General features: G+C 42.3%; 1 protein-coding gene across 2 annotated transcripts in view; it reads left to right on the top strand.

Annotated features, from left to right (window-relative positions):
- Positions 1-20,747, top strand: part of UST (uronyl 2-sulfotransferase) — a 294,924-nt gene extending 274,177 nt beyond the window's left edge. Inside the window, exon 8 of one of the 2 annotated variants that reach the window (XM_028494338.2) lies at positions 20,619-20,747. In XM_028494338.2, the coding sequence (XP_028350139.1) occupies positions 20,619-20,659 (41 nt within the window). In that variant the 3' untranslated portion in view covers positions 20,660-20,747. Of the gene's footprint in view, positions 1-7,393; positions 11,199-20,618 lie in introns of those variants that run through there. The other variant, XM_024122441.3, reaches the window with a different exon arrangement.
- Positions 20,748-21,643: the final 896 nt, after the last annotated feature.

Raw genomic sequence — 21,643 nt, 5'->3', positions numbered from 1 at the left:
TTGGTTGGCGCATTTAATCCATTTACATTTAAGGTAATTATTGATATGTATGTTCCTATTACCATTTTCTTAATTGTTTTGGATTTGTTATTGTAGGCCTTTTCCTTCTCTTGTGTTTCTTGCCTAGAGAAGTTCCTTTAGGATTTGTTGTAAAGCTGGTTTGGTGGAGCTGAATTCTCTTAGCTTTTGCTTGTCTGTAAAGGTTTTAATTTCTCTGTCGAATCTGAATGAGATCCTTGATGGGTGGAGTAATCTTGGTTGTTGGTTTTTCCCTTTCATCACTTTAAATATGTCCTGCCACTCTCTTCTGCCTTGCAGAGTTTCTGCTGAAAGATCAGCTGTTAACCTTATGGGGATTCCCTTTTATGTTATTTGCTGTTTTTCTCTTGCTGCCTTTAATATTTTTTCTTTCTATTTAATTTTTGATAGTTTAATATGTGTCTTGGAGTGTTTCTCCTTGAATTTATCCTGTATGGGACTCTCAACACTTTCTGGACTTGATTGACTCTTTCCTTTCCCATATTAGGGAACTTTTCAAATATAATCTCTTCAAATATTTTCTCAGTCCCTTTCTTTTTCTCTTCTTCTTCTGGGACCCCTATAATTCGAATGTTGGTGAATTTAATGTTGTCCCAGAGTTCTCTGAGACTGTCCTCAATTCTTTTCATACTTTATTCTTTATTCTGTTATGCGGTAGTTATTTCCACTATTTTATCTTCCAGGTCACTTATCCGTTCTTCTGCCTCAGTTATTCTGCTATTGATTCCTTCAAGAGAATTTAATTTCATTTATTGTGTTGTTCATCATTGTTTGTTTGCTCTTTAGTTCTTTTAGGTCCGTGTTAAACGTTTCTTGTATTTTCTCCATTCTATTTCCAAAATTTTGGATCATCTTTACTATCATTACTGTGAATTCTTTTTCAGGTAGACTGCCCATTTCCTCTTCATTTGTTTGGTCTGGTGGGTTTTTACTTTGCTCCTTGATCTGCTGCGAATTTCTCTGTCTTCTCATTTTGCTTAACTTACTGTGTTTGAGGTCTCCTTTTCACAGGCTGCATGTTCGTAGTTCCCGTTGTTTTTGGTATCTGCCCCCAGTGGGTAATGTTGGTTCAGTGGGTTGTGTAGGCTTCCCGGTGGAGGGGACTGGTGCCTGTGTTCTGGTAGATGAGGCTGGATCTTGTCTTTCTGGTTGGAAGGACCACATCTGGTGGTGTGTTTTGCGGTGTCTGTGAACTTATTATGATTTTAGGCAACCTCTCTGCTAATGGGTGAGGTTGCGTTCCTGTCTTGCTAGTTGTTTGGCATTGGGTGTCCAGCACTGGAGCTCACTGTTCATTGCGTGGAGCTGGGTCTTAGTGTTGAGATGGAGATCTCTGGGAGAGCTCTCGCCAATTGATAATTACGTTGGGCTGGGGAATCTCTGGTGATCCAGTGTCCTGATCTCGGCTCTCCCACCTCAGAGGCTCAGGCCTGACACCCAGCTGGAGCGTCAAGACCCTGTCAGCCACGTGGCTCAGAAGAAAAGGGAGAAAAAAAAAGAAAGAAAGAAAAATAAATAAAAAAAATAAAGTTATTAAAATTTAAAATAAAAAAATATTATTAAAATAAAAATATTTTTAAAGTATTAAAAAAAGAGAGCAACCAATCCAATCAACAAATCCAATGATAACAAGTGCTAAAAACTAAACTAAGATAAACATAAAAATCAGAAACTAGTCAGTCGCATACAGCAAACCCCAAGTCTACAGTTGCTCCCAAAGTCCACCGTCTCAATTTTGGGATGATTCGTTGTCTATTCAGGTATTCCATAGATGCAGGGTACATCAAGTTGATTGTGGAGATTTAATCCGCTGCTCCTGAGGCTACTGGGAGAGCTTTCCCTTTCTCTTCTTTGTTCGCCCAGCTCCTGGGGTTCAGTTTTGGATGTGCCCCCGCCTCTGCGTGTAGGTCGCCTGAGGGTGTCTGTTCTTTGCTCAGACAGGACGGGGTTAAAGGAGCAGCTGATTCAGGGGCTCTGGCTCACTCAGACCTGGGGAGGGAGGGGCACGGGGGCGGGGCGAGCCTGCGGCGGCAGAGGCTGGCGTGACGTTGCACCAGCCCGAGGCGCGCCGCGCGTTCTCCCGGGGAAGCTGTCCCTGGATCCCGGGACCCTGGCGGTGGCGGGCTGCACAGGCTCCTGGGAGGGGCTGTGTGGATAGTGACCTGTGCTCGCACACAGGCTTCGTGGTGGCGGCAGCAGCAGCCCTAGCGTCTCATGCCCGTCTCTGGGGTCCGCGCTGATAGCCGTGGCTCGTGCCCGTCTCTGGAGCTCGTTTAGGTGGTGCTCTGAATCCCCTCTCCTCGCGCACCAGGAAACAAAGAGGGAAGAAAAAGTCTCTTGCCTCTTCGGCAGGTCCAGACTTTTTCCCGGACTCCCTCCCGGCTAGCCGGGGCGCACTAGCCCCTTCAGGCTGTGTTCACGCCGCCAACTCCAGACCTCTCCCCGCATCCGACCGAAGCCCGAGCCTCAGCTCCCAGCCCCCGCCCGCCCCGGCGGGTGAGCAGACAAGCCTCTCGGGCTGGTGAGTGCCGGTCGGCACCGATCCTCTGTGCGGGAATCTCTCCGCTGTGCCCTCCGCACCTGTTGCTGCGCTCTCCTCCGTGGCTCCGAAGCTTCACCACCCCCCGCCCCCCGCAGTCTCCGCCTGGGAAGGGGCTTCCTAGTGTGTGGAAACCTTTCCTCCTTCACAGCTCCCTCCCCGAGGTGCAGGTCCCGTCCCTATTCTTTCGTCTCTGTTTTTCTTTTGCCCTACCCAGGTACGTGGAGAGTTTCTTGCCTTTGGGGAAGTCTGAGGTCTTCTACCAGCGTTCAGTAGGTGTTCTGTAGGAGTTCTTCCACTTGTAGATGTATTTTTGATGTATTTGTGGGGAGGAAGGTGATCTCCACGTCTTACTCCTCTGCCATTTTGAAGGTCCTCCTCTCTTTAGTTTTTAGTATTAAAGATTTTATCTTTTAATGATGCATCCAGAGTCTGTATTGCACAATGTGAAGGAGTGCATTCATATTGTAATTAATGCTGGAATGCTGAAGCTCGGAATGCACTCATACACAGGCATAAATCCTCAAGAAGAGATGAAAGCAGATGAGAGATGTCAACAGAATATGGGGATACTCACAGTCCAGCATTGATGTTGCAGAATGGACGACGTTCCTCCTAGCTGTGATACTGTGATCCAGGCTCCTTCCATTTGGGGTCTTTCCATTTTTCACCACATGGCTACTGCGTCTGTTCTAGGAGCTTTAACTTATTTGATCAGAATCAGCACAGTGGATCCCAGGTGATGGTTTTTCACGTGCGCTTTTTGAAACTCTTGTCTCATAGGGTGCCGCGTGCAAAGGCCTTGCGCTCAGCACTTCAGATCAGAGTTCCTCGTGTGAAATGGCTATGCAGACAACTCAGCTTGTCTGTAAGCGCCACACACAGCACTGCTATCCACTCTCTCTTTTTTTTTTTTAAGATTCTTTTCCCATATAGGCCATTACAGAGTATTGAGTAGAGTTCCCTGTGCTATACAGCAGGTCTTATTAGTTATCTATTTTATATATAGTAGTGTGTATATGTCAATCCCAATATCCAAATTAATCCCTCTCCCCTTAAATAGATCTTAAATAGATACATTTTTTATCTAATTTATTTTGAAGACTAGCCTAAGAAGTTATCTTGCTCTAGGTTAAAAATTCACTGGGTACTCTCTTGGGATGGCTTTGTAGTTAGTGACTATACTTGCTGTACATTATTTTTAGGAGAACAGTGTTTCAACCTTAAAGAACTTTGAGGCCCTGCAATAGAGCAGACCCCAACTTACTTCTTTACAAAGACCAGGCTCCCCTATGCTTACTCTCTTGGGTCTTCCTCCAAAACAGGGTAGGGTGGCCTTCTATTTAAGTTCCAGGCAGTGTTAAGCCCCTCCCTTTTCATAAAGTGTAAATCTAAGTCCCCCCTCTTTGCCGTTGCAATGCTTATGACTGTATATCAGGCCAGCACATAAAATAACTAATTCCAATATTTATCAATTACACTGGGGCTAATATTAGAACAAACAAAGTATATGAAAGATTGTTGAAGGAAATGCAGTTTTTTGGTTTCTCAAAATCAGGGCTTTCTACAGATCCATAAATGCCTAAGATCTTCATATATGGGTTTACATGTACCCTCCCTGTCTTCCTGAACATGAGCTTTAGTCAGGTTTTCAGGAGAATTAGAAACCGCTGCTCTAGATTTTCTGTAATGTGTTCCCCGATCAAGCCAGAGTTGAGAACCTGACACGTGCCACTTTCCTCTGGCCCCCATGAAACCCATAGCTGAACTTACTCTAAGGATGTTATCAAAATATTGCTAATTCCATTACAGTTTTTTCTTATGAAAATTCATAGAATATATTTCTTTATGGCATTACAACTAGGAATAGATGTGAATGGATTGTTTTACATGAAGAGTAATATACACTGTTTGTTAGCTGCTAGAAAGTTTAGGGCCAAACTCTTGACCCACCTCCTACATAAGCAGTTAGGACTTCACAACATATATTTTGTGTTCCTCGATATTGGGGTCTGAGAGATGGATGACTAAATAACACCCATTTCCTCCTGCCTGGGTTCTAAACTATGTGAGAAATCAATACTGGAAACAGAGAGATGGAGATCCAAATGTCAGCTTTATTACCAAGTAAAGCTGGGTGGGAGAACTCAGCTGAGGTGTGAGGAGAAGTGGACCAGTGACATTCCATCCTGACTTCCACAGACTTGCCCATCGAGTCACAGATTGTGGCTGAAAGCCCTCGCCCTTCTCTGCAGGAGGATGTGGAGTCTCTGCAGACAGGCACACTCTCCCCAGAGGAGAGAGCATCTCAATCCTTTATCCCAAAGGCACAGTCAGAGAAACCATCTGGCCCTGGAACCTGGCTTACGTCCCCGAATGAGGGGCTGGGGCGAGAGGCAGGAGCATGATGCTATGGAGACCCTCCCATATGGGGAGGGGCGGCCGTTACCCCCAACACTGACCTTTCTCCTTTTTTCTTTCCTACCTTCATTCTCCCTTTGCCCACGTTGCTTAACTGTTTAGCTAATTGCATCATATATATTTTTGTAAAATTCTTTACATTCTTTTTGGAATAGGTTGGGTCAAATAATTTAACTAAAGAATTTATTTTAAAATCATAGGAATCCTAATATTTTTCTGGCATGAGATAGCAAGACTCCACACATTTAGAGTGCTTCAAGAGGAAGGCACCAGAGGAGTCTGGAAATGAGCGAATTTTTTTCCGGGGCCTCTGTGTGCCTTGTCTATCTTTAATACCAGCTTTTTAAGCTCTGTCTTTTAAAACCCAAAGAGATCTATACTTCAAGCCTATTAACATGTGTCGCCTCAGAGTAGCTATAGTTAATATCTTTAGTGAAGACAGATATTACAAAATGTTCTATCACAAACCCACTTTGTACAGGTAACAAAAAAAAAATAGATAAGTTGGTCTTCACTAAAATGAAAGATTTTTGTGCATCAAAGAAAACTATCAACAGATAAAAAGACAACCTACAGAATGGGAGAAAATATTTGCAAATCATATTCCTGATATATATGTAGAATATCCAGAATATATTTTAAAAAATACCAACTCAACAACAAAAAATTAAACAATCCAATTCAAAACAGGCAAAGGACTTGAATAGACATTTATCAAAAAAGGATATACAAATGACCAACAAACACATGAAAAAGATGCTCTGCACCATTAACCATCAGTGAAATGAAAGTCAAGACCACAATGAGATACCAGTTCACACTTACTGGGATAGCTACAATTTTTTGAAAATGAAAAATAACAATTGTAGAAGAGGATTTGGAGAAATTGGGACCTTCAGACATTGCTGCTAGGAATATATAGTGGTTCAGCCACTGAAGAAAATAGTTTGGTGGTTCCTCAAAAAGTTAAACATAGAATTAACCATATGAACCAGCAACTCCGCTTCTAGGTAGAATCCCAGAAAAAATTGAAAACAGGGACTCAAATGAAGACTTTTACAGAAATGTTCATAGCAGCACTCTTCACAATAGCCAAAAGGTAGAGACACCCAAATGTCCATCAATGGATATATGGATAAACAAATTATGGTACTTTCATATAATGGAATATTATTCAGCCATAAAAGCTAATGAAGTACTGATACATGTTACAAAATAGATGAACCTTGAAAACATTATGTAAGTGGAAAAAAGCCAGACACAAAAGGGCAAGTATTGTGTGATGCCACTTATATGAGATACCTAGAATAGACAGATTCATAGACGGAAAGTAGATTAGAGATTACCTGGGGAAGGGTGGGAAGAGGAGAGGTATAAGGGAGCTATTGTTTAATGGGTACAGAGGTCCTGTTTGGAGTGATGAAAGAATTTTGAAAATAGCGGTGCTAGTTGCACAGCATTATGAATGTAATTAATTCCACCAAAACGTACACTTCAAAATGTTTAAAATTTTGTCATATAAATATATATATAACATATAAATAGCATTTTATGTTATTAAGTGTTAATATAAAATTAAACAAATTTTAGTTATATATTTTACCACAATAAAAAATAACCTTTCGGCTTCCCTGGTGGCACAGTGGTTGGGAGTCCGCCTGCTGATGCAGGGGACACGGGTTCGTGCCCTGGTCCGGGAAGATCCCACATGCCGTGGAGCGGCTGGGCCCGTGGGCCATGGCTGCTGGGCCTGCGCGTCCGGAGCCCATGCTCCGCAACGGGAGAGGCCACAGCAGTGAGAGGCCCGCGTACCGCAAAAAAAAAAAAAATAAAAAAATAACCATTCAAAATTGACAACAGTTAAAATTGTATTTAGGGAATCCAACAGTCCTTCCTTTACTTTTCTCAGCAGACACCTTGCTGAAATAGTGAAATGCAATGGCGTTTGTATCAAATTAAACTTTAAATAATCGGTGTCGATATTTTAAAATAAAAAACCAAGATGATTAGAAAATGGTGAGACGGCTTTTTTCTGTGCTTCCTTCTGAAAGTAACAGGAAATAAAAATGAAAACCAGGTAGATTTTGCTGCTCAAAAGAATGTATAACTTATAGTTACCATTGAACTGTGGTCAAATCTCATCATTCACATCCCACGAAAGGGATGTTAGCTAGTTTAAGTTTAGTCAACTGGTGTTGATATTAACACATGGAATACGGTGAAATCTTTCCCAATGTTGTTGGGAAGCCATTTACCCCTTCTATTCCTTGAATGTTTAGTTTCTTTCCTTAGGAGCTGCCAGTATTATGGAGGGAACACAGGACCTCACCATCCTCCCCTTTAAGCTGCAGCGTTGCAGACAGCGGCTCACGTGCAACCCTGCTTCTTTTGCAGAGCATAGGAAACTTGGAAACATGACTGTGACCGTGAAAAAGACCGTCCCCTCTCCTGAGGCTGTGCAGATTCTCTACCAGCGAATGAGATACGAGTACGAGTTCTACCACTACGTCAAGGAGCAGTTCCACCTGCTGAAGCGCAAGTTTGGACTGAAGTCCCGGGTCAGCCACCCCGTGCTGAGACCCCAGTTCTTCATTCCGACCCCACTGGAAACAGAGGAGCCGATTGATGACGAGGAACAGGACGATGAGAAGTGGCTCGAAGATATTTATAAGAGGTGATGCCAGCTCTGTGTTGCCTCCAATGGCTTAATCTCCCTTTCCAGAAAGTTTTTTGTTTGGGGAAGAAAAATCCTTAAGGGACGAAATTAATGCTCGGCAGCATTAAAAAGAACAAAACGTTCCCACAGGTTGGGGTCATTGGGAGATGCCCGGTTTTGCGGGTTTTATTTGTTTGATTTTATTCTGTGTTTTTCTGGCTCCTTGGGTCCTTCTGAGGTACACTACATGGCTCCATCACAAGGCATCTCGTCGTAAAATAGCTTTTCTTCCCCTAGCATAAACGAGAGAAAGCGGAGAAATAGAGCCTATAGCCCAATAACTTATCATTTGTAAGATGACCTATAAAAATATTACCTCAGTGGTAGGAAACATCCAGACTTGTATATTTCAGTAGAAACACAAAACCAGTTCAGAGACCAGGGAATCTACTCTAGAAGGATCTAAGAGGAGAAGGTCAGACAGATAAGGACATCAGAAGGAAGGATGTCTCTGGGTAAGTGGTTTCTGCCCACATGGGTAGAATTCTGCCTCTGGTCCATCTCAGGGGACACTTTCACCAAGAGCAGCACGCTTACTATCTCTGAAAGAGCAAGTAGGCTTATGCCACACCCTTCACCAGTCCAGAGCCTTGATTGAGTACCTCTCAAGGTCAAAGCGCATGGCAAACTCCATTGAGACATTTCATTTCCGAGCACCATTCTGACAGATTTCAAAGTAGCATAGCCAGGAAGAGAGTTTGTTGGCTGTGTAAAGAAGCATAGGCAAGACAGATCAACTCTGGAGGACATGTGGCCTAGGAAAATGGCATGGCTGTGTCTTTTGCACCCTATACGAAACATGTCTCTTACCAGCATTGCTTTAACTGGAAACCCAGGAACCAATTTAGCTCTGACATTTGACTCCTGTGGCATAAGTTCTAAGCCTGACCACAGACAATGCGTGATCTATCAGGCACACCCCTGGCCAGCCGTGTCCCAAAGTAGCTGGTATCTTTTACCTTCTAGTCCCTTAAGAGGTACTTGTTTTCGGTGTTTTGGGGTGCTCAGAAAGGGATACTGAGTTCTGTGCAGGCAGCGGTCAAAATACAGTTCCACTTATTATGGAAGCACCTCCCTGCTGAGGACCCTTACTAGGACATCGGGAAGAGAAGCAGGAGCTTCTGGGTAAGAGACTGCTTGAGTAGATTTATGAGTAGCTGTCTGCCCCCAAAGTGATCTGAGTAGAAGTCGGGCAGTTCCATTCCTCCAAAATATCTCCTCCCCGTCCCATTCCCGTCACCTGCCCATCTCTGTGATGCCTTGGTTCAGTCATTAGAAATCTATTTCTTTGGATTTGAGATGTTTTCATCTTTGACCACCCCCCACCCCGAAAATACGTGTACTCTTGGGTGGATAATATACAGCCAGCTGAGAAGCAGGGGTGCAGGTGCTGGTGACAGGCAAGGTACTTGGGACAAATTTTGTCTCCTTCATGTTTTTTCCCCTGGAGCCAGCCCTTCAAGAGCGCTAGCAAAGTGTGAGTTGGGAATACTTAATAGTAAATAAGACTCTGACTTTACACAAGCTACACATTTTCTGCTTTTCAGAAACCAAGTCTCTCTAGAATTTTTTCTTCGTTCACTAAAATTGGACGGTAGCCAAGATATAAAGCAAGTCATTTGGAACCTGTCAAGTGTGCACTAAAGCTACTTTATTATGAGATGTATTGAGAAGGCTCCACCCCGCAGGAGTCCAGTGAAGGCTGGGACCACAGAGGCACAGAGTCCAGCATTTGGCCACTTGTGGGCCTCCTTTCTGCCTCAGAGAACTGGGGCAGAGAAGTGATGAAGGGAAATGTTCTTAGAAGAGGAAATATCCTTTGTCCTGTTTAGAGAGACCAGGGCCCTACCGTTAGGCTTACTTTAAAAATCAACCCGGAGAAGAGCTATCATACTCAACAGAAGAGCAAGAGCTGCTGCCTGGTACCTTGTGAGTCCATTCCTTTGAAATCACATATAAAGAATGATCGTTAGTTTACACACTGTGCAATCTCATTATCTGAAAATAAGGTCTGCTAAGTGTTCTCTGCTGTTGTCAGCACATCAGGACAATTCGTCATTTAAAAAATGCATCCTCTTCATGCAAGTTCACATGGGCACTTCTACCCGTGTGTTCAAAGTCATTTGTCAGCAGTGATCATTATAACATCACAGCGAACGAGGCTGGCTGATAAACTTACAGGGCCTTAATGTAATTTTGCCCCAACAAACAGCCTCTAGGCCCTAAAAGTCAAGGCATTTCATCAGTTTATCTGGCACACACGACAACATTTCTTTGGCCCTGAGCCCAACACAGTTTGTACTTCATGAAATATATTGTACATTTTACATAGTTTAATTTAAAAAATACATTTTAAGCTGGTTGATCTTTGACTGCCTTATTTATTATAAGCTTTCAGCACATTCCAAGGTTTTAGTTACTCAGGAAGGAGTTAATTAAAATGATTTTATTTTGGTCTGATGGATGTTTTTTTTAAAAGGAAAATTATTATTATGAACCTTCAGCCTACTTTCCTTGAGTGCCGTAAAAGTGCTTGTAAATCGTTTTGTTTTTTTTTTTTAAGAAGAAAAAATGGTGTTTGACATTGATGGAAATTCAAAAATATATTTGGAACTGAAACATTAGCTTAGCTAAAATAAAAGCAATCTGTGTTTGAGATGAAGCGTTCCTTAACTTATTCATTACCCGTGTAAATAAATGAATATAAAGAGTTGAAATTTTTTCCATTCTGTCGATAGCTGGAAATAAAGGTGCCTGCAGATCCTCACTGCCCCCTCAGCCTTCTTAGTAGGCCAAGCTTCCTTAAGACGTGATTTTGGGAAAGATGTATTTTTAACAATCTAGAAACTCTTATTCTTATAATTAGATGACACTAAACACCTGCTGGCTTCGTTGCTGTGTGCACTGGTTGGTTGGGTGTCAGGGTGCTTCATCGGAATCCCAGCCACGATAGCGGGGTATCTATGCTGCCCGCCTGCAGTCACGTGGGAAAACAAGGCTGTGCCTTCCCACGTTGCTCGGCGAGTACTCTGATCTCCTTCTCAGATACGTAGAGCCTCCAAAGGTGGGTGATTCTAACCTCCCAAGTGAGCAGGCTCTAATCCAGAAATGCTCTTCCTGAGAAGTTTCACTGCTGCATCAAATGGAACTCACAGAGAGAGAGGGGGGATCCCCATGCTTTCTAAATACTGGACACTCCAGTCCAACTCCATGTGACTATTTTGTAAAAGAAAAGAACCAGAATCTTGGTACTAGATGAAAGAAACATCCATTTTGGTAAAAATAACATGCTTAACTTCAAGTAAGAATCTGAGAGTCTTATTAAACAGCAAAGTGATAAGTGGTTACCTTTCTTTATCCGTTAGTTTGTCTGTAACCCAGTCACAAGATGTTTGACTCTGAGTGAACTTTAAAGGCAAAAGTACTAAACAAAGCCAGGACTCTGCCCCCTCTGGAGCTGCTTGTGTGTTCTGAAGTTCGTTATAAATGTGCTGTTACCTGCGGGCTTATCCAATGAGCTATTTGGCCTCGAATGAATTTTATAGGTAATGGCAGTGTTTCTTAAAAGGCAAAATGATGATCCACAGCCATTCAGGAAGACAATTCTGTGGGTCAAAATTGTGAAACTCCCTTCGAATAAAAATAAAGAGGACTTATTTTTCTAAAATAATTTACTTCCACCTGATGACAAAGAAATCGATTTTTTAAAGTATTTTGAATACGCTGCCAAAGAAAAGTCTTTTTTAGGCTACCAGTATTGAGTCTGTTAAGAAAAACACATGGAACTTCTTTCACAGCTCAGAAAACTCACTGTGGTGTAACCCAGTGTATTCGTTTGCTAGAGCTGTCATAACAGAGTTCCACAGACAAGAGTGGCTTAAACAACAGAAATTTATTTTCTCGCAATTCTGGAGGCTGGAAGTCTGAGCTCAAGGTGTCAGCAGGGTTGGTTTCTTCTGTGGCCTCTCTCCTTGGCTTGCACATGGCCGTCTTCTCCCTGTGTCTTCACGTGGTCTTCACTCCATGTGTGTTCATGTCTGTATCCAAATGTCCTCTTTTTATAAGGATCCCAGTCATCCTGGATTAAGGCCCACTCTGAAGACCTCATTTTAATCTGATCACCTCTGTAAAAACCCTACCTCCAAATATAATCACATTCTGAGGTACTGTGGGTTAGGGCATCAATATATGAATTTCATGGGGACACGAATCAGCCTGTAACACCCAGGTGACAGCAGAAAAGTTAGAGCAGATGAAGTAAACTCCAACTAGGAGAGGAGCAAACCTAAAATCACAGACCGCTAGGGCTGCAATGGGGCTCAGCAGTCATCTGGTCCTTTCCCTCATTTTACAGATGAGGAAACCAAGGTCCAGATGGGAGATGCAAATACATCACGGGCTTTTTCCATTCAGAGTTTAATTAACTTTTGAGTATCTACCAAATTAAAACCATAAAATAGTGATGGAGCCAGAGTCCATCTACTGGCCTAGAATCCGGAATGGAAATGATAAGGCACATTTAGCCACTCCCGGTACCACCTGCCACCTGAAGGGAGCATAGCGATCTGCCTTCTGCAGCCCTCCTAGGAGCTGGGGGTGTAGGACCCTCTTCCGCAGAGGGAGGCCCTATTGGTTTTCAAGCATTTACGTCCTCAGAAACTTGGTGTCAGATATTCTAGATATTTCTCTCTACTCAGAGGTTCTTGTTTTTGGATAAACAGACTTGGACCACGTTTGCCGATCTCAAATTATAGAGTTTCATTTTTCTTAGAGGCAAAATGAAAAGTCACGTCCTACTTCCTGTAAGGTGTTTTAGATGGACCCACCTTAAAAAATAAAGTCAAATGCAGCTCATAAAACTAGTTGAAGGTGAGTGTAGACATGCCCTTGGAAAACCAGAACTAGAGGATAACCAGGCCCTGATCACTCACAGGCCTCCTTGCTCACCGACTGTTCCACTCGAGAATTCCTTTCTGCCTAGGGCAGGCTTGGCTCACAGCTCGGGCACTGCTGATTCCCAGGGAACAGCCAGGCCCACTGATGTTCATGGGTCACAGAATTGTGAACTGACCACTTGTGCATTTTGGATTTCAACTTGTAAACATGGGGATTCCCTTTTTTAAAAAAAAAAAAAAAGAAAGAAAGAAAAAAAAAAAGGAAGGGAAGAAAAATCACCACACAAAGGAAAAATGTGAGCTAAGTTTTTCCTTTTGGAATCTTGGCGTGTGGGTGTAGCTATCTTCAATCTGGCTTTTGCCAGACACTGTATGCTTTGAGCAGGCATGGAGCAATCTGCCTCACGCTGCACTGCCAGAACATTCAGACTTGACCTGTAACACGTCTCATCCCAGTCCTGAGCAGGGACAGCCGGGAGGACAGGCTGCGCCAGACACAGCACACCGACTGCTTGGTGCAGCTCAGAGAAGAGGCGAAAAGCAGGAAGCAGAGCGTTGACTGGCTGGGGCAAGCAGCAGAGTCCCCAAGTCCAAGTCTCAGACCGTCTATTTCACTGGGCATTTGAGTAAATCACTTGAGCTGCCCACGCCTGAAGTCAACCCAGCTGGAAAGCGTTAGGAAGAACATAGGACGTCCCTTGACAATGAAGAGCTGCTTCTGGGATGAACCTTGTCCCACCCTCTACCCCCATACGCTAAGAGACTAAGAACCACAGTCCTTCTGGGGCTGCGTCCCCAGCAAAAGAGAATAGAATTACACCTAAGTCCAGATCCATTGATGCCCCCAATCCCTCACGTCTTCCAGTGCTGTTACCCAGTGTACCAATGAGTCAAAAAGCAGCACTTCCGAAATGCGGACGGAGCTGATAGGAAGAGGCTCATTCTACTGGATGTGAGTCAGTGTTATTCTCCAAGACAAACCACTCTGTGGATTTCCATTTTTCTCAACACTCCCTTTGGGAGTTTATCTAGCTGTGAGTTACAGGATTCCTCTTTAACTCACAGCTTCTACTAAATACAGGCTTCCTCTAAGTCCTTTAAAGTACCCTGTGTCTGTGATCCTATTAATAAGAAGGAGCTTAGACCATCCTTGCGAATTAGCACAGGTTGTGTACAAGGAAAAGTTTCAATAAAAGTTGAAAACCTGAGATCCCCTGGTGGCGCAGTGGTTGAGAGGCCGCCTGCCGATGCAGGGGACGCGGGTTCGTGCCCCGGTCCGGGAGGATCCCACATGCCGCGGAGCGGCCGGGCCCGTGAGCCGTGGCCGCTGGGCCTGCGCGTCCGGAGCCTGTGCTCCGCAACGGGAGAGGCCACGGCAGTGAGAGGCCCGCGTACCGCCAAAAAAAAAAAAAGTGGAAAACCTGAGAAGACGGGGCGCTGTGCTTTTTGGATTCTTCTTTCTCATTCTCAGAAGTGGCATCAGTGCTGTGATGTGGGAGAAATCTGGTAATGATTTTGTGGGCTGCTGATGTGTTCAGCATGGCCGATCCTTCTGAGGGCCTTCCTTCCACTATAGGACGGCCATGGTTGGAGACTTTAATACGTTGGTTACTAATGTTTCACATGCAAAGGAGAGTTATGACACTAACCACAAACTTCCTTACAGCCACCCTATTTGCTGCTTGTATCAAATGTACTGCTTTCTTTCCTCCTGCACACTCCCCTATTTGTTCTCCATCTCTGATTGAAAGTTAATGAAATTCTAATCCAGTGAATGTTCCCAAAGGATAATTCACGAACCAGGTGTGTGAGATAGGTGTGGAAAAAAACCTTGTGTTAATCTGGGAAATGCCGAAGTTCAAAGACTAGTGTCATACGGTACAGTGGTATTTTAAGAGCATGCTAAGGGCCTGGAGGAATATTGCAGTTAAAAAAATCAGTTTATTTGGTCAAACCCTACATTTCTCAAAACTAAGACCCATTAATAGCCTGTGGAACTAGTGTTCTGGAGATTATGCTTTGAGAAGCATTGTTTTAATGTAAGTCATTTCCTCCTCATTGGAAGAGTTTCTTTCCCTCTGCTATGGTTCATTTTTTTGGTCTTCCAATGGTCCATGTATCCTGCTTGAGGAAAATATATTTACCAATGATTAACAGTTTGACAAATAGACGATGAAGGCAAATAACATGTTTAGTAAAATAATTAACGAGGAATCATATTCTAATTTTGCTTCTTCGCCCTAATTTCAATTCCCTCCCTCATGAGAAAGTCTTTTTAAAATAAAACTTTTTATGCTTTTTAATATGATTTGGGTACCTCGAATCAATTCAGTCCTTCCATGACGATGGTGCTCAAATCAAATTGGGTAACAGACATCTGCACCCTACCTTCCCTGGTCTGTAGTTGGTTATACAGTCGGAAGGAAACAGTGGCAAAAGAGAGATCTCAAGCTGTTCAGATAAGGTTGGTGTTTGGAGCTAAGAACTCTCAGCTCTTGAACTGGAGCTCAGCTTTTGCACACTGGGGCACCTGTGTTGTTCAGCACACTAGGGGGAGCCGTATCCATAACAATTTACTCAAGAAATTCCGAGGTCTTTCCAAACCTAATTTTTCTCCCATACCTGCTTATTTTCCTTCAATGCTTTAGGGTGGTATGGGCGAGAGGCAAGTCATGGTTAAGGTATTTAAAACACAACATACACACTGTCAATTGAGCAATAGGTTATTATTTCTCCCAGGCTGTGTAAACCTACTTTAGTTTTGTTGCTCTTGTTCTAAAATCACTATAGTATTTTTAAAATCAGTCTTTATCAGACAATCTTTCCTGAGTGTGTTGTATAATTACAACGTGATTGAAACTCTGATTTGATGAGTCACAAGAGGTGACTCATGTGATGACTCGATGATCGTCATAACCCTCAAGCAATCCCGCCATTGCAGCTAAAAATGTAAGTAGAAAGTAGTACCATGAAACAAACGTGGATGTCAGAAGGAGTCAAGAATGCCATATTGCCCTGTCATCAAGGCAGCCGAAACTAGAAAATTCAGATGATTCTCAATTCAAATTCTTTTAATACACAAAAACTCACTGTCACACAGAGGGGCTCAATGTGGAGGAGGTGAACGATCAGTGAAGACCTGAATAAAAAGGTTTCACGTGGGATTTATGCTACACCCCCAGGGACAGTGGAATTTGCAGAAAAGAGCAGGGCAGATCTAAAGCACAAAGATCACTCTACCTTTATAGCAGATCTGCAAGAATGGCCTTGTACCCTGTGTGTGTAATAGGAAGTAAAGGTCCCATGAAGTTAAATAATGAGCTCCTGGTAGCACAGTAAGTAGCAGGGCCAGGATGCATGTCCAAAAAGGCAAGATACGACTGAGGCTGACTGCCAAGGGCTTTGGAAGAAATTTGTATTTCACTCTAAGGGCAACGAGAAGCTCCCTTGGGCATTTCAGAAAAGGAAAGTAACATGAGGAAACCATTTTTCTGTTTCTAAATTAATTAACAGGTGAGCTGATTATTCTCCCTTTGTCCTCCTCCCCTTCCATTCACGACCCTTCTTCACAGACTCCATCTCCTGAGATCCTGATCCCTGTGAATTGTGTCACCTGGCCTCACTGCCTGCTGCCTCTCTGGTGGATTTGACCAATGGGTGGCGTGCAGGAAATGGGGAACTTCTGAATGGAATTCTGCCTCTGACTATATAATGGGGGAAGAAATGCAAGGCCAAACTCTGGTTTGGTCATCCCATGTGTGCATGGGGGATGGGCTCATCGGTGTTGGCCATGAGACTGGAGAAGGACAGAAGCCAGAACTTTAAGTTGGTTCCATGACTAATTTCAATCGGTGGAAAACAGTGCCTTGCACAGAAGTGCTCAGTAAATATTTGCTGAGTTGAATACACCACAAGGAGCTAAGGGAAAATACAGCATTAACTCAAATATTTCCAGCTTGGGTAGAGATGTAAGTCACAGAAATGAGATGATGGGTTGAAAGAGCTGACTTAGTGGGTAGAGGAGTCCAGCTGGAGATGTGTGGCTGTGTTGAGATCAATGTGCTTGCTCACCCCTTCCTCTATTTCATTGTCCCCAGTGGCAGGGTTCCCAGTGGACATTACATGGATCCCCCCAGCCCTCTGTGTGGCCACAAGCACCTAGGACTGGGTCCCAAATTCCCTCTAGTCAGCACCAGAGTGCTATACAAATCTAACCATTTCTAGGTGTGCCATGACGTGGAAAAAAAGGTTGGGAAGCCCACTTCTAATTTACACTACCCAAAATACACACAATTCTTTTGTTTTGACGTTTTTTTTCTTAACACAAGTCTTTTCTTCACAGGTCCTGCAATTCCTTTTCTTTTACGCTAATCATTATTTGACTTCCATATAAGCATATACAGATAGCAGAGCACTGATTCACCATCAATAAGGGGACCTGTTAATTTTTCTAGCAAAGATGATGGGTTAGAAACCTGTCCATCTTAGACTGCTACAGACCAATTTGGAGAACATGGCAAAACTAATTGACATAAAAGCAGATCTTTGATTTCAGCCTCATGAGCACCAGCCTCAAACAAACTGGCCAACCATATATCCCAAGAGAAATAGGAATCAGACATTTATTACCATTCTCATGCTGAAAATAATTAAGCTGTGCATCTAGAGTGTCCCTGTCACTGAAATGATTAAAAGGTAAAACGTTTCCATAATTATAAATGGTATTTAGTATTGATCAGCTAAACCATGATCAATATCCAGTCTTGATATTCATCCCCCAAAGAGGGTTTTATATATATTACTTGGCATTCAAATACATACATGCTAAAATTAAAATAGTTTGAAATTAATATTTTAGAATTCATAAATTAAAAATGCAAAGGGTAGCTTATTTGACTGGATGGTTTAGGTGTCAGAGGTAAACATTTATTTCAGTCGCACATACTGTGCTGCACATTTGCATAGCTCCAAATCATGTTTAAAAACACTTTCATATATGTTATTATCAGCCCTATGTGTAGACAACTATATGATAGGAGTATATATAGGAAACTGAAACTCAAAGAAGCAAACTGATTTACATGAGGTCACAGAGTAGCTGACTGATTCTAGAAGCTTCTAATTCCTTGTCTGTTGCTTTTTTGTCTAAATTATGCCTCCACAGCCAACATACAGGAAATAATATTCTTTTTTTCTTCATTCATTAGATATGCTTACTACGTCATAACTTCAGGGTTCCCCTGGGAGTCCATAGGAGTGCAACATTTGAACTCTTATCCTAAGAGTTTGATTTAACATAATAGAAACAGCTGCTCCTCTTTTGGGGCATTTTTTGAAGCTCTTAATCCAGACACAAGCCTTTCACGGGGAGATTCTATTGAAATAAGACCTATATTTTACCTGGTTTGATCTTTACTACATACTACCTATTTGTGTAAATTTTAGTTTCATGGAAATAAAGAGAAAAACTGCAATGCGATTGGATTAAGACATAAACTTAGTTGAGTGGAAATCTAAAAATGTCCCCTTTTCCCATTCCTTGTATATTAGTGTCCAAGTCTTGGGGGCAGGTTGTAAGAATGAGGAAGCGGGAGGCAGGGGCAGAAAGAAAAGATGTCAGGAATCAGGTTTCCCAGCCTCCCCGCACTTACCTCCTTCCCCAAAAGACTCCCCTTCATTTCATCCCTGGATTTCCAGGCACTTAATCCCTGTGATGGTCAGGTGAGATACGTGTTCTAGTTGTAACTTGCACTGGGGCTGTCGTACGCAAATCCAGGCATCTAGCTATCTTCCTGACTCTGGCCAGAATGCTAGCCTGAAACCCAGGAGCACCACGAGGGCAGAGGCCAGTCGCTGGCCTCTACCCGGAGACTCAGATGCAGCAAACACTCTCAGATCTCAGGGACTATGGATATTTGCCCTTCTATTATGCCCTCTTTTCTTGTCTTCTCTTTTCTTTGTTTTTTTAAAATAGCACAAGATACTGTTCAATATCACTTATATGTGGAATCTAAAAAAAATGATACCAATGAACTTATTTACAAAACAGAGATAGACTCACAGACATAGAAAACCAACTTATGGTTACCAAAGGGGAAAGGTGGGGGAGGGATAAACTGGGAATTTGGGATTAAGAGATACACACTACTGAATGTAAAATAGATAAACAAAGACCTACTGTACACCACAGGGCACTATATTCAATATTATCATATAGGTAATAACCTATAATGGAAAAGAATCTGAAAAAGAATATGTATATATGTATAACTGAACCACTTTGCTGCACAGCGGAAACTAACACCACATTGCAAGTCAACTACATGACAATTGAAAAAAAGAAAAAATGGGGCTTCCCAGGTGGTGCAGTGGTTGCGCGTCCGCCTGCCGATGCAGGGGAACCGGGTTCGTGCCCCGGTCTGGGAGGATCCCACATGCCGCGGAGCGGCTGGGCCCGTGAGCCATGGCCGCTGGGCCTGCGCGTCCGGAGCCTGTGCCCCGCAACGGGAGGGGCCACAACAGAGGGAGGCCCGCATACCACAAAAAAAAAAAAAAAAAAAAGAAAATGATTTTACTTTATTACCCCATATATGCTTCTATGCTCCAGTGAATTGACAGGCTTTATGTTGTTTTGTGCAAGTGAACACAAATCTTAGAGGACTGATTTGGGGGTAAGGACTTTAAACAGAAGCGTAGTAGGAAAACTCACAAAGAAAAAAGTATTAGAATCTCTGAGGTTAAAAAAAAAAAGAATCACAATTAAAAAGTAAATAACAAATGGGGGGAAATACTTGCAGCAGAAATGACAGATAAAAGATTGAAACTGCTACATAAAGAACTTACATAAATCAATAAAAAGAGTAAAACATGTGCAAAAGACATGCTGGTTCTCAGAACTCAGCTCTACAAAAAGTTAAAAACATGAAAACATTGTCATCCTCATAAATAACCGAGGAAATGTGAACTGAATCAATGTGACGCCACTTTTGACACTTTAGTGACAAACAAAACATAAGACATAAAAGTGGGCTAATGTCTGGAATGAGCAGAGTATGGTGAAACAGTCTCACTCTGCTGATAGCAATAAAATCAGTACCTTTCTGAAAAGTAATTTAGTAATTCATACCAAAACCCACAATAAAGTAAACACTGAGATGCCAACTAGTTTGAAAGCTCAGCTGAAAGTGTTGATTTCATAGCATCATAACCAAAATCTAGAATCATCTAAAGACATCAGGCAAATGACTCAAAGTCTTGGTCTAAAATATTGTGATAACAGTATCTCTCAACCTCCAAGAAAGGTGAACATGGCTTTTATTTGATTTTGAGTATTTAGGTTATAGTATATTGAATCAAAAAATGTTAAATTAGTCTCATTATCTTATAGTCAGTCTGGATGTAAACTCTTTCCCACTGACTGCCAGCCTAACCAGCCTCCAAAGGTGGAATTGGCTCCATCGTGGCCTGCTAACCATATTATCCTGGGCGGCCCATTTCTAAACTCAATAGAAACACACATTTGCCAATAGAAAATATAGTTTTCCACACTTTCACTAGGGATATGGATAGTACTGGATTTGAAGTTGGAGCGCTTTGCTCGGATGAGTTATATTTTAATTTTTAAAAGTTGTAAAATTTCACTATGTCAAGCATTCTTAGAATAATTAAGCCATGTCTCAGTAATTTTTAACTGCTTTCACCACAGTTAAAGATTTGTTGAAATGGAATTGGCTATGGAGAGTACAAACCCCCATGTAAAATGATTATTCTTAGTATCTCTACCAACTTGCTGAGATTTTTCTCTTTAACAGAGCTCAGATATCTTCTGGTTGCCAGATTCATGCAGGGATTAATTTCTAGCTCATTGAGTGATGAAATACATTTATCTTTCATTCACTTGTAAATTTGTTATCCCAAGCATCGCATTCATAAATGAGAGAAGAGACTTGCAATTTTTATGGTTATAACCAAGGTTTGAACAATCCCATTATTGTCTGTTTCTACACAGAGCCAAGAAGACAAGTTCTACCTCCTAAAGGAACAGAATGATCTAAAGATCTGAGCCAATCAACCCGGTTTGTCCCCTGCTCTTTGAACCTCCTCTTTCCTGCACAGAGCCAGACACCCCAAGCCAACCACTTTCTGTGCCCAGAAATATCGCTGATTTCATTTCTTTCACAGCTTGGGTCAAATTTTATTCTTGAGTACTCATAAATCTACTTCTGTTAATTGTGTGGACTTGTTGGTTTCAGGGCCAGAAACCCAACTTTAACGAGTTCAGACAAAAAGGAAATCTGCTGTTAAGAGTAAAAAGTATAAAATCAAAGGAAGAATTGAAAAAAACAAAATGCAAGAAGGGCTGGGGGGCAGCTGGGCTCCGGGGCAACTGGAACCAAGAACTATCTGGTGTCTCTCTGCCTCTCTCTCATTTACAGGCCAGCCGGAATGTGTCCCCCTCCCGGCTCCAAAGCTCCCAGACCTCACTCAGAGCTTCTATCACCACAGAGAAACTGGCTCCTTGCTAGAACTCAGAAAATTCTTGGGGAAAGACACTGATTGGTTTAGCTGAGTCAGCCCCCGCAGAAGGCCCGGAGGAAGGTTCCCGTGGTATAGATCACATGATCCCAGAGACTGGTAAATATTGTGAAGGATGCAGCCATCAAAAGGAGTGTCCTCTGGAGCATCTTTTTAGATTTGCTTTTGAAGGCTCTGTTCAGGATTTCTATAATCAGTCACAAGAAACAGATACTTCTGTGAAAATAAACTAGTGAAAATGTCATTTTTAAATTGCGAAAATATAACAAAATTAGAGAAGAAAATTAAAATCAATCACAATCTCATCACCCAACTATTTACATTTTAGGGCATATCTTTCCAGTCTTTTCTATATACATGTATTCTTTCCTATATATAGTCTATAACTGAGATCGTGTCAAATGTACAATTCAAATGTACAATTCTATATTGTGCTGTTCATTTGAATGTAAAAAAAAATTGATAACATTTTATACTTATAAATCCCTTTAGATAAGG

This window comes from Physeter macrocephalus, chromosome 10 (assembly GCF_002837175.3).
Source record: "Physeter macrocephalus isolate SW-GA chromosome 10, ASM283717v5, whole genome shotgun sequence".
In the NCBI taxonomy this organism is placed as follows: Eukaryota; Metazoa; Chordata; class Mammalia; order Artiodactyla; family Physeteridae; genus Physeter; species Physeter macrocephalus.
Note: the sequence above shows the minus strand (reverse complement) of the source record. Positions and strands in the feature narration are given on the sequence as shown.